The sequence below is a fragment of the Arachis stenosperma genome, chromosome 9 (assembly GCF_014773155.1).
Source record: "Arachis stenosperma cultivar V10309 chromosome 9, arast.V10309.gnm1.PFL2, whole genome shotgun sequence".
Lineage (NCBI taxonomy): Eukaryota > Viridiplantae > Streptophyta > Magnoliopsida > Fabales > Fabaceae > Arachis > Arachis stenosperma.
The window spans coordinates 138,471,083-138,485,057 of record NC_080385.1 but is presented as its reverse complement, the minus strand read 5'-3'; the positions used below and the strand labels follow the sequence as shown (position 1 = coordinate 138,485,057).

The 13,975-nt window shown below is 42.7% G+C and overlaps 2 protein-coding genes across 2 annotated transcripts; both read left to right on the top strand.

Annotated features, from left to right (window-relative positions):
- Positions 1-4,331: 4,331 nt before the first annotated feature.
- Positions 4,332-7,183, top strand: LOC130949977 (protein FAR1-RELATED SEQUENCE 5-like). The gene is made up of 3 exons (XM_057878558.1): positions 4,332-4,424; positions 5,813-6,445; positions 6,572-7,183. The coding sequence occupies exons 1-3, from the start codon at positions 4,332-4,334 to the stop codon at positions 7,181-7,183; spliced, it is 1,338 nt and encodes a 445-aa protein (XP_057734541.1).
- Positions 7,184-7,396: 213 nt separating this feature from the next.
- LOC130949976 (uncharacterized) lies at positions 7,397-8,077 on the top strand. The gene has a single exon (XM_057878557.1). The coding sequence runs from the start codon at positions 7,397-7,399 to the stop codon at positions 8,075-8,077; it is 681 nt and encodes a 226-aa protein (XP_057734540.1).
- The last annotated feature ends 5,898 nt before the right edge of the window (positions 8,078-13,975 follow it).

Here is a 13,975-nt window from a genome sequence, read left to right as displayed (position 1 = left end):
GAGTTTGGAAAACTCATGACTAGTGAGTTTGAAATGAGTTTAATGGGAGAGCTAACTTTCTTTCTTGGCCTCCAAATTAAACAAACTCCTAGTGGTACCTTTATTCACCAAGGCAAGTATGCGAAAGAATTGATAAAGAAATTTGGCTTAGAAAATTCCAAACCAATGGGAACACCAATGCATCCTAACACTAAACTTGAAAAGGATGATGATGGCCTAGATGTGGATGAGACACGGTATAGAGGAATGATTGGTTCATTAATGTATCTTACCTCCTCTAGACCAGATATAGTTCAAAGTGTGGGTGTATGTTCAAGATTTCAATCTCACCCAAAAGAATCCCATTTATCGGCCGTTAAACGCATCATTAGATATATTAAGGGAACATGTGATTATGGCTTATGGTATCCAAAATCTGATGATTTTTTTGCAGTAGGGTTTTGTGATGCAGATTATGCGGGAGATAGAGTGGATAGAAGGAGCACCTCCGGCATGTGTTGCTTCCTTGGAAGCTCACTCAACATGTGGTCAAGCAAGAAACAAGCCACAGTGGCTCTATCCACAGCTGAAGCTGAATATATTTCTGCATCTGCTTGTTGTTCACAATTAATTTGGTTGAAAACTCAATTGGAAGATTACAAATTAAAAATCAATAGTATACCCCTATTTTGTGACAATATGAGTGCCATAAATATTTCAAAAAATCCTGTTTTGCACTCAAGAACTAAGCACATTGAGATCAAATATCATTTCATTAGAGAACATGTGCAAAAGGGTACTATTGATATTCAATTTGTAAAATCTGAAGAACAAATTGCTGATATTTTTACAAAACCCCTCTGTGAAGACAGATTCTGTTTGTTGAGGAAAAGCTTGGGAATAATTGATATAAACTCTATTGAATTCTGATTCTGTTCAGTTTTATCTCGCAGGAATGGACGAGATAAAAATAAATGCATGATGGGAGAGCTATGATAGGGGGAGACTGTGCAGAAATAAATACCAATGGGCCCCACAAAATCCCTTTGACCCATCTCTGACCATTTTGTTAGTTACTCATTTTTTTTTGAAAATCAAATCTCAAAGTTGTCCTATCATATCTAGTTGAAAGAGGGATAATGTCAAATCAAATCCTTCTTTTTCAACTAATCCCTTGATTCAAGGAACCACCTTTTCAAATCCTTGGGAAACCACTCTGGTTAATAACCGCGCATGATGACTATTAACCACCCCCATTATCTCTCTCCAATCAACATTTATTGCTTCCTTAACCTCCCTCCACTCTCCACCTTCGGCCATCCCTTCTTCTTCCACCCTCATTGTCTCTCTCTTCACATAATGAAAAAGAAAACTGCATCAAGAAAAAGTGAAAGAATCCATCTCTCTCAAAAATAGTTCACTCCACAATCACACACACATATTCACATTCACTCTACATCTTCTTCCTCTCCCTCTCAATCTACCAAACAAACACCCACCATGAGAAAGAAGATTGCTCACAAAAGTTCTGGCCGTGGCAAAAACAAGGAGCCCAGTGTTGAAGAAGAATCGTCTCACACCTCACCCGTTCCTTCCCCACCGCCACGTTCACTAAAGAAGGCTACACCACACACTTCAGGCAGAAGCTCTCAGAAGCCCAAAGGTTTCGTGTTACATGAAACTAGGGAACCGGCAAACCTTGAGTCACTGGAATTCAAGAATAAATTTCACAAGCCACATTCTCACTATGATCCATCCAGATTCTTGACATGTGCATTTTATGAATTCCATCAAGAGGTTTTGGAAAAGAGGCATATCTGTCCCTCATATTTGGTGAATCTTGAGCAACTGACAGCCAAAGGAATTATCTTGCAACCTCTGTTTGACAACATCAAATGGTCCCCATTGCTCCACACTCATAAAATGGTTTATCCGAAATTGGTTAGGCAATTTTATGCAAATCTCAGACTGATTGATGGTAGTCTTCACTCCTACGTGAAACGTGTGCATATCACTCTGAATACTGAAACCATCAGTGCTGCCCTTGGCTACACGGATGAAGGATCGAGGGTATACATGAGTGACAAATGGGATGAACATGTTGGGCTTACTTACAAGCAAGTTCTCTCTCATATCTGTGCAAACATGTCTGGATTGGACGGCACTGTTCCTACTCACAAAGCTCTTGGACCAACCAACTCATTGCTGCATCGCATCATTACCCACATTTTAACCCCACAAAGTGGTTCTCACAATAGGGTAACCGTATCTGATTCTTTAATAATTTTTGCCATTGTTACTTCTTCTCCTATTTCATTTACTTATCTCATGATTAGACATGTGTGGGAGTCTGTAAGAAGTACCAAAAAGGCTAATTTACCTTATGGAATGTTTTTCACGTGTATTTTTGAGTACTATAAGGTAGATTTAACAAATGAGGCTGTGGAGAACAAATTTTCTATGATCAAAGGAGGTGGTGCTATAAAAGGAACCAAGATTAAGAAAACAATGCCAATGGACAGCGACCTTGAAAGTCAGTTTGAATCCTCCAAAGCAACCAAATCCATAAGAGAAATCCTCACCGAATTCTCTAATATGTCTACACTCATGGTTCAATTTCATAGGGCTGCTCGCAAGCTAGCCTATGAAAATGAACGGGCTTGGGGGAGATGTAAAGAGAGAGTGGGTATGATGCTGGAAAATTTGGAGAAGGATCTGGGAGTTGGCAGTGAAGAAGATGTTGGAGACTCTGATCTCAATTTGTCTGATGATTAATGACTGTTTCTTTACTTTTAGTTGATATTGGCTCCATTAGGCTCAATCTGTTTTTTTTTTTTTGTATGAGCATGACTTGATACTCACTGCTCTATGATACTTTGATACACTCTTGTTACTTTATTATAGCTATTTTGTTGTGTTTTTCATAATTTGTGCAGGTGCCCCTTGATGACAAAAGGGGGAGGAAAATTAGTTTCCAAAAATTGAAATTGAAACTAATGAAAGGGAAGGATCTGCTGAAACAGGAGATGAAATTTTCAAGTGAAAATTTATGATCACCCTTGTTTAAAGAATGCATGTTGATAGTGCATTTGTTTCACTATGGTTACTGTTGCTGAAAATGCATTTGGCATTTAGTAGTTTATGATGTTGTTTGACAAATAAATCATTTTGATTATATAAATGCCTGGATGTTGATTTATCTTGATGAACATGCTTTTATTGAAATAGGAATATTCTTACTCATCTTGATAAACATGTTGAATTGAAAAATTTATTTTTGGCAGTTCCTTTAAACTGTGATATCTAACAGCTGCCATGTTTTGTTCATGTGTGATTCAAAAATATTTTCCTTACTTGAATGATATGGCTCTTATACTTTGACTGGAAAATAATTGAATTTTTTGAACAACACTGTTTGTGCTTAGTTGATGTGTGTAGTATAGTGAGTAGAAAATCAAACATGTGATAGCAAATGAGTTTTGTATATCATTCTAATCTGCTCATAAATCAAGCATTCAACATTTCAAAATTAATATGTTGAATAACATTGTTACTTGTAGCTTGATTTAAATGTCACAGGATTAGTGCTTCCCTAGGTAAAATAGCATACATCAAGGGGGAGCCATGTGATAATTTGAAAGGGGGAGAAATTCAATCTTCAAAGGGAGTACTCGTACTCAAATCTTTCTTCTTTCTATTTCAATTTTAATAATGTTTGTCATCAAGAGGGAGATTGATGAGTTTGGAAAACTCTAATTTAATTTGATGATGAACAAACATTATTAAAAAACAATTAATTACAAAATTATTAATTTTATCTTAATTCATACTTGCTAAATTAATAATTTTGTTGTGCAGATTTTTGTTGGACCGAAAATAAAGGAAATCTACAGCAAGCCCAGTTTGATTAAAAATTATTCAGTATTCATACAAATGGTTTTAATCATTAAGGCTGAATTGGTTTGGGCCAGACTTAAATATGCAAGCCCAAATCTATTGTTGGTGTATAACCAACTTGTTTGGTCCGAAATAAAAAAAGGGGAGATGGGACACAATATTGCTTTATTATTTTAAACAAATAAAACCCATTCCCTTGATCATGTGCTACATGCTTCAACGGATATCACCTTTATTCCTTGATGGAATTCAAATTTTATTAAATGGAGTTATTGTAGACCTTGGAACAATGAGAGAGAAATTGATTTGATGGGAATCATTATGATTAATGCTATACGCTACTCAAAGCAAAGGGAGTAAAAGCTATCCATCATATGCTTCATTACATTTAATTACTTTTACTTTAACTTCACATTCTCTCTTTCTCTCTTCTCTTCGGCCATGTCACAGCAACCATGGAAGCTACACTAAGCTACCAAAAGGAAAAAGAAGAAGCTGCATGCTTCAAGGCCATCAAGTTAATGATGGCAAGAAAAAGAAAACCAAAAGTATGTTGTGGCTGAGATAATCACCAAATGTGGTAAGATTTGGTGAGGTAATCTCGGATCTTTCATACCCAAAAAGAAAGATGAAGATTCGGCCAGCAAGGTGAGATTCTTGGAGGCATGGCTTGTCTCTGATTCTGTTCAACCACCACAGGAAGTAGCTAGAGTGGCGAAGTGATGGAAGAGGCAGAGATTGGAGCAGATGAAGCCATCATCATCATGAAGCATCAAGGGCCAGAAATCCATCTTGGAGAGGAAGCCAAGGATGGAGCGCTCGGATTGATGAAGAGTGATGACCAAGGAAGGACTAGAGGTATTTGCATGTTGGTTTTTGCATGAGTTACCTCTTCTCTCTCTGTGGCCGAACCGGTTTTGTTTTGAAGGAAAGGAAGCTAAGCTCGGGTGTGTGGTTTCAAACTGTGAAGGCTTCACTTCTCTATAAAAGAGGTGAACAGTCATGGTTTGATTTAAGGAGTAAGATTTGAGAGTGCAAGGCACAGAAGTCTCAGAGCTACCTAAGCTAGCAGTTCTTCTTCTCCTTCAATATTTTCTGTTTAATATTTTTCTGTTTAATTTTGTCATGTCTTGAGTCTCATGGAAAAAAGGTAAACAGTGAGGTTTGTATGAAAATGCCATAGAGCGGAAAAAGACAGAGAGTGCAAAATTAAAAGAAAAAGCCATAGATGTCCTTAGAGTTCCTTTGTTCATCTATGTTGTGTTTCATGATTCTGTGGGAATCCCCTTGTAAGTTGGGTTAGCACTTTACAGTTTGTAATCTGGATGATTATAGTGAAATTCCATCATTGTTGTGATGGAGACTGGATGTAGGCTGCACTGCACTTAGCAGCTGAACCAGGATATATCTGGGTGTAATTTTCTCTCTCTTCTACTTCACTTCTGTTTTTACTGTTCAGATGCAAAATCAAAAATGTCTTGTGTCAAGTGATGAGACAAAATGAAAATGTCTCGTGGCTAGGGACGAGCTAAAAACAGAAAAGTATCCTCTAAGTCCAGCAAGTGTTAGCAAGCGAAAAGGGGGCTAAGATTCAACCCCCCTTCTCTTAGCCACTGAAACCATCATGGATTATTATAGTATGACTGGAAATACAGTTGAGTTAGTTTTAGTTGGATTATTTTAGGGTGTTTGGAATTATAGCTGCGTGTTCGCAGTCATGGTTGATAACGCCCATGTTCTGTTCACTCACTGCAATTTTTTGAACTGTGACAGCCAAATGGGTTTGTGGAGCCTAGCTAAGAGTTTTCATCTAATTTTGATCGAGTCCATGTGTCGCAGGTGTGTTTGTTTCTCATATTATGAGTTTTTGTTGACCGGTTTATGTTTATGTGGCCCACCACCTGTTCTTACACATGCCGCGTGTTGTTAAATACAGGATGCTGATGATGGAATGAGCGGCGAAACCGTGCCGGTAGAGGAAGCAGAAGCGATGGATTCGTCCGCCGCAGATGCAGACATAGATGCAGAAGCAGCAGTGAGGATTGTTGACGGGATAGGGTCCTTTGGCACAATTGAATTTTCTTCCCTGACAGCCAAAGACGTGCTGACGACCGAGTTCACAAGCCTACAGGCAGCTTATGACTACTACAACAAATTCGGTCGCATGAAGGGATTCTCGGTCAGGAAGTCCAAGGTGGGTCGCAGAACAAAGCAGTGGGCGGAGGGCGAAATAATTTGGCAGGTATTCGTGTGCTCCAGGGAAGGAGAGCGCGGCGGGAAACACATGCATCGGGAAGATAGGAAGAAGGATCCTCGACCGATCACGCGGTGCAGGTGTGAAGCCTGGATTAAGGTACACGCTGATGATGCCAGCGGGCGATGGTTTGTTGAACAATTCTGCGATAACCACAATCATCACATGCTGGATGCGAGGTTTAGGGGTCTATCGCGGTCACACAGAGCAGTCAAGGAAGGGGATTTTCACCAAATCAATTCCATGAGGAAATCTGGGTTGCGGGTGCCGACGATTTTCCGCGCATGTGCCAATCAGTCAGGAGGATTCGAGACTGTTGGGTTCGAGATAAAAGACATATATAATGCGATAGAGAAGTAAAGGCGGGCTGGCGCGACAGATGCGGAGTCTGCGTTGAAGTTCTTGGGAAATTTAAGGACCACTGATTCCAGGATGTTCTAGAGGTACTTGCTGGATGTTGACAAGAGGCTGGAAAATCTCTTCTGGTGCGATGGTACAAGTCGTTATGACTACAGCGTCTTCAGTGATGTCATGGGTTTTGATGAAACTTACGGTCATAACAAATACAAATGCCCTTTGGTAATATTCTCAGGGGTGGACCATCATATGCGAACGGTGGTGTTCGGCTGCGCCATCTTGAGTAATGAGAGCGAAGCAAGCTATATGTGGTTGCTGCGGTCATTCCTTGAGGCAATGAAGGAAAAACAGCCGAAGTCTGTCATCACGGACGGTGACCTCGCCATGAAGAGTGCGGTTAGCACAGTTTTTTCCGGTGCACATCACAGGTTGTGTAGCTGGCATCTGTTAAGGAACGCCACTGTTAGAGTTGGACGGCCGGGTTTTCTTAGGAAATTCCGTTTATGCCTCATGGGAGATCTAGAGGTTGACGAATTTGAGACAATATGGACGGATAGCGTGGCGGACCACGGGTTGGAGGATCCGTGGATAGTGGATATGTATGCCAAGAAGCATTCCTGGTCCAATGCCCATATCCGGGGGAAATTCTTTGCAGGATTGAAGACGACATCCAGGTGCGAGGCTTTGAATATGTAGCTTGGAAAATTTATACACAACGGTAAAATTTGAGGGAGTTTGTCGAGCACTTCCAACACTATTTAGAGTTCATAAGGAGGAGAGAACTAGTGACAGACTACAAGTCTGCGTATGGCGAGACTATTGTGAAGACGAAACTCGAGGCCACTAGCCAGCAACGTTAGAGTTGTGTCCACCAAGAGGACGAGCGCTTGTGTTTTGTTCGAAGTTGCAATGTACTGCAAGCAGAGATCATGGAACGTGTCGTGTGCCGAGGAAGACGACGAATTTAGCTGTTCTTGTCAGCGGATGGAGTCCTTTGGGATTCCTTGTGTCCACATGGTTGGGGTTCTGGTTTATCTGAACATGACAGCTATCCCCAAAGGCCTAATACTTGACCAGTGGACAAAGAAGGCTAAGCAGCCGCGTGCACCTTGCGACGGAACTCATGTTGGGGAGATCCCAGACGCGGCATACATGAGCATGCACGCGGCGATGCTGAATGATTGCAGGGAGCTGGTGAGCCTGTCTTGCCGGTTTTTCGAGGACTACGTTGACGTGAAAACAAGGTTGGCAAAGGAGCGTCAATCCCTACGGGACAAACATCGCCAAAGGTTGGGTGTTGCTGAGGAGGCCAGCAGGGTGTCTGTTCGGGACCCGATGCGGGTAAGGTACAAAGGATGCGGTCGAAGAGTTGTCACCTCCCAGAAAAAGTTTTGCCGTGTTCAGAGATGTCGACTGTGTGGAAAGGGCGGACACAATTCTCGCAAGTGTCAACAATCAAGTACGGGGGAGAACATCGACAGTTTTGAGGCTGGCTCGGCTTACGAAAGCATGGAGGCAGGAGAGGGGGTGAGGAGTACTACGAATTTGAGTGAGCTGGCTGAACCGTTCTTGTTGGTGGTTACGCATTGAGCTGGATTCCGTATGGGTGGCTGCTAAGCGCTGTACTTGTTGGCGTGGCATCCGGAAGGACGTATGCATAGCGTAGGTTATGTGAGTTAAAAATTTTATACTTCTGGTAATATTCATTGCGATTAGGGACGGATGTAGTATGCAGTGCAACTTGTGAGGGTGTATGCAGTGCAGCTTGTGAGGACGTGCCTCCTCAATGTGTTGGTCTGTGTTGTGACAATAGTTGCGTTTGTGTGTTTGATTAATTAAATTAGAAAGGGCTAGTTAGTGTAAACCGAGTCATGTAACGAGTCATTGTTGCCTCAAACAATTTTATTCATTAGGCCATATCAGTTGTGTTCATGGACGAATGTAGTATGCAGTGAAGCTTGTGAGGACGTGCCTCCTTAATGTGTTGGTGTGTCTCAATGTGTTGCTATGTGTTGTGACAAAAATTGCGTTTGTGTTTGATTAATTAAGCTAGAAAGGGCTAGTTAGTGTAAACCGAGTCACAAGTTTGTGTTGATTAATTAAATTAGAAATGGCTAGTTAGTGTAAACCGAGTCATGTAATGAGACATTGTTGCCAAGTTAAAGTGGTAATTGCGTAGGAATTTTGGATGTCCGGGTTTCGGGATGAAATTGCCTATAAACTGCATCAACTATTTATGCTTTCCTGGTACTGAGAATATGGCACTATCCATCGGCAAGGGAAAAAAATAACCATATAGTGAGAGGATTTGTTTAGGGGTTGATAATAAAGGCAGTGCATTATATTGCAGACTCCATTGTAAAACATACGAAACAGAATACAAAAATACTAATTTAACATCCAGCGCACGGCAACAAAGTAGTTTACAAAAAAGCGGTTGTTCCTGGCATGCAAGGGTGGATACGCATGCAACCAAATACAGTCAAGCAGTTAAAACTAATGATAATGGTTTTACAATATGGCGGGTCAGGTAGCTATTACGTCGAAGTGGATTCGTGTACAATGATTTGTAGGTACCACTTCAAAGTGACGGCCCACCCTGGTCGCCAACAAAAGGGGGCATGAAAAGCCTAGCATGGTCAAAATAAAGCTCACGTTGTGAACAGGGTCATGGCAGCACTACTGCCATTGCCCTCCGGCTATTCCAGTCCACCTCTGCCCGCTGCCTTATCTCATCGCGGAACTCATTGAAGTGCTCGTTTACAATAGCCAATGCAGTGTCAATCCGTATCCTGTCAGACAGTTGATCGATGCTCTGCATCATGACAAAGTAAAGACATACATGGATGTGTCGATTAAGAGATATTTACACAACGGGAAACCTTTTTATATGCATACAGCGTGGGAAAAGTTGTGTTGAATACCTTCCTCTACGGGATAGGGTTGGTTGTGAACATATGCTCCATTTGAAACCACAGCATCATCCATAGCTTGTCCTTGTCACTTTTTTTTCCACCGTCGCCGTCGGAAACACAAATTGGTGAATACCTGTCAAAACCGGAGAACAAATACACATGGTTGAGCAATTAATATAATTCGTACCAGTTGTTCTCGTTGGTGATCCCCAGGATGAAGTCCAGATTCCACTCAGACAGTGGCGGGTTCCTTCCAAAGACGTCGAGATCTGGGTACATGGTTTTCAAGATCTTTTCCAGAACAGTGGCCTGCAAAACGGCAGCAGATGAGACAGGAAAAGGAGTTGTAAATTCCAAAAAATGAATGTTTGGGTTTAGTTGCATGTCCAATAAGGGATGAGACAATAGAAGAAAAAAATTTCGTCCCTATATGGGTAGGGAGGAAACGGAATTTTTTTTCGGTTTGTTTCTTTTTTTTATATATATCGTTCCTTTAATTTTTTTATCCTTCTTTGGATTCTGCGTGTCCCGGACTAAACCCAGCAGGCCCGGCAGTTCAGAACAAATCGGATTAGACAAAAAAAACCTTCCAGGTCGAGATGGAAACACAACGAAATGTAGTGCATCATGGGAAATGATAAGTAGAGATTACGTACCACCGACTTAACTGCAGAAATTCTTCCCTTGATAGTCTCCTGTGTTGGAAAGCTGTCGAATATCCACGTCCGGCGACTGGAGACGTCCACGGCCATCAGGTAGTAGTGAGACTCCTTCGTGCCCTCGAGGATGTCCTTCATCTGGACGTAGATCTGTCACGGAGTTATGCGTTAGCATTTTCTGGCCAGGTGTGAGCGACAATGGGAAATAATAAACAGCATTCTGGTTTTTCTTGTTTTTCCTCAATGTTATGTCATTTTTACCTGTAACTTTCGGTTTTTTGTGCGGTCTGTGCTGCGACAGTGCTTACATATCTCAGGGCGTTGGGACGTGGTAGCCATGTCCCATAAAAGTAGTCCATCAAGTGATCATCGTCGATGTCCTCGGTCAGCGCAAATTCCTATCACGTGTGACATTGTCCGGTCATATAGCGGTCGTAACCGTTGCACAAAAAGAAATCGGCATCTCATATCATGTAGTATGGAAACGTTACCGAAAAAATCAGCGAAAGGGACCAGACCGAACACCGTTGCAGCTGTGATTGTGTCCATGAGGTCCTGAGCGCAAGCAGCTCCAGGATGTAGGCTGACAGTTCATTCCCAGGGATGAGCGACGAAAATGCCTCTCGGTCCAGCTGCCGATCATCGCGGCGAAATAGTTTCTAGTCAGGGTTCATGCAATCACCGAATATGTAGGCTATCATCTGGGCCGCCTGCAAGGGAAAACCTATCTGCCGGGTTATCTTGACACCGGCATGTATGAACTGCAGAAGACAAAAAATAAAGTTAAGCCTTTTTTGGAACACCATTTTACCTCGAGTTCGACCCAAGCGATACATTAATCCGGACGATGTAAGCCTTATCGGTGGAAAGGTCACTGTCCCAGACAACGGATTATGTTGGCTGTTCTGCTGTCTTGGGTTTCTCAGCATTCTCCGGGGTGTTCTCATGTCGTCTAAGAGTTCTCCTCTTTTGAATAACTTTTTCTAAAATCCCGAGCCGCTTCCTATGATGTTTGCACCACTTCAGACATTCGAGCCTATCGTGTCCTGTCATATCGGGGCACACAGAAAATTGGGTGAAATAAATAAATCACGCGAATGCAAACGTGGTTGTTAAGGTAATACGGCAAGCCGCCTACAGGGCTGTGCAGTTTCACTTACATGTCTTGCGTGGCCCAACGCGTTGGGGGGTGGAACAGGGCGGGTTAAACTGCGGGACAGGTGCGATCCATGCGAGTTTGGTCTGCTGCGACACCCCTAGCGCCACCCAACGATCATCATCGAGCATCGACCCGAACATGATGGTGCTCTCCGCCCAGTGTCCCGTCATGCTAGAGGTGATGTTCCCTCCACCCAAGCCTCCGGGTGTTACCATGCGTACCTCACGGGGTCCCGCTGTTAGGTCGACGATGTCGATGTCCACCGCTGGGCTACGTTCTCCCCTCCTTTGAGCACTTTTTTCCGGGATGGCTGCGGTGATCAGGAAACCGGCCCCGACGATCCTTGTCCCATGCTCCCCTCCCGTCCTAACGTACTTGTTAAGGCATTCGTCAACCTGGCCGAGTGCTTTCCTAAGGTCATCGGTGAATACGTCCACCTGAGAATGCTCTTTCTGGAGAATCTGGGAAAGCAAATACAGATTTGGGTCAGACCGAAGTGGGGGCAGGGCCAATCTAAGGGGAAATGGAGTATGCAAGCAGATACACAGAAATCATGTATACCTCAGGTAGTCTCACAATGTTCCTGTTTAGCGCATCCATCGCGGCGTTCAACTTCAGGAGAGCCGCCGCCACGAATCCCTCCTACAAACAACGGTGAAACTATTCAACAGAGGCCAAGGGAGAGACATAAATGTTTACCTTATACAAGTGCATAAAATCCGACTACCTCCGAAGCTGGTATCTCGTCTGCCTCCTCTTCCATTGAGCGCATTTTTCTGTCGACTACCTCGCAGGAAGTGTGTTGGTCGAGTGATGTTTACCTTAGAAGGCACGCTGATGGGTCTTTTTTTTATACCGTATATATACTTAAAATGTGCACGAATTGGTATAAACATTTGCTTTCCCGGTGATCTAACTGGATCTCTAATGTGACAAGGTGATGTGACCATTCGAAGATATCACGACGGATCTTTCTCGAGAAAATTGCCTTGCTACCGTTGAGTGTGCTAGACCTATGACAGCATTAGGTGAGATGATGAACGATAGGGTTACCCCAATCCCTACGAGAGAAGATCCTTCCATAGATGCCAACTACAAAGATTCTTCGTAGATACCTTAAGATCCTTTGACGACAATTCGCTTATAAGCCAAAACGATGCATGTCCGAATGCGGTGACCCGACGGCGAGAAGCACAATGTTTCACATCGGCGTAGGAAACCACATTGGACCTCATGTTTGCGAACTGGTGCATAGTTTGTGTCGGTGGAATGGCACATCCTAGAGGGGTTCCGTCATTCTAGACAAAAAAACGGATGAAAAATTCCAGTATGGTGGGTCAGATAAAGGACCTGGAGATCACAAGGGTTTGTTAAACCAAACTGTCCAATTATATTATAAAACAAAAAACTTAAAAAGGAAAAAAACGCCGGGCTCTGCATAAAATATTATGGCGATTTGGACTATTATATATAACAAAAAAATAACCTCGCAACAAATAATTATGTAATGTTTAGAAAAATAAATTTATTGTTTAGGGTCTAAACAAGTGTAGTCAATTATAATTTAATGTAAACAATATACATAATATTTAAAAATGCTGTGATATAATCTTTTCGGTTAGTCGTGATCTAAATAATTAATATAGATTATTAATTGAATAAATATGTAATTATCTTATATAATTATTAAATAATATATATCTTATATTCCTAATTTTTTTCTTTTAATAATCTGTCATGTGTCGAGTTAATTATTTTTTACATGATAGTGTCACCCGAAAAAGGAAAAAAAAGGGGGGGGGGAGGGTTTCAACCGGTAAATTTTATCAGAAAAAAGCCCCAACAGAAGTACATAACGATCATGGACATCAGCGCGATAATCACAACCTCCCCCCACCCCTTTCCTGGCCTCCACAGTCGCAACGATGTTGTCTTCCATGGCTACATATGCCAGACAACCCTAAAACCTGAGTATATCTAAGTATCGTTCCACTTCGTAGTCAACGCGACAGCAGATGCACGGAATATGGTTCGCGCCCCCGACACCGTGGATGGAGCCCCGCACTGCCGCCCTTCGACGGTAGTCATACAGAAGACCCATGTGGTCTCGGGCCAAGCATCTTGTCGAGTCGCACATCATATGATCTTCTCCCTTTTCTGGCATTCCGACTTCCTCCGGCCAAGCAATTGTGAGAACTGTAAAGCAACTCGAGTAACACGCGGGGAGTAAATCATCAGACTCCAGGGCGCCAAATAGTTTCAAGCCATTCTTTTTGTCGTCGTTGTCGTCCTCTCAGATTAGCAACTCCATTGAAAGTGCGTACTTGGCAGTGTCCAATCCTTTGCTTGCCGCATTCTGCAGCATTTTCCATCCAATGGTGTCGTTACGTCGAATGTAGAGCTCCCGCAGCGCCTCCCGAAACAGCAGCTCCGGGTGACCAGCCTCAAAGCACCTCTCGAAAAATCTTTCCGCTGTGGGATGGCGTATCCACCACCACTTCATGTCATGCTGGGGTGGTATGAAAACCATCCTGAGCATAGCATCCTCTTCGCCTACATCGCGCGTAGCGCAACACGTCATACGAAACCTGCACAGGTCCTCAATGGAGTTTGCAGTGACTTTAATGGCTATGGCCAACCAAACGTCGCAGGATAGTTCAATCGCAGCAGACACCTGTTCTATTGAAACCTTTTTGTCGGACGAGGAGCCTGGCAGTGTATGTGTTTATGACAGTGTTATCCAATAGTGTGGAAA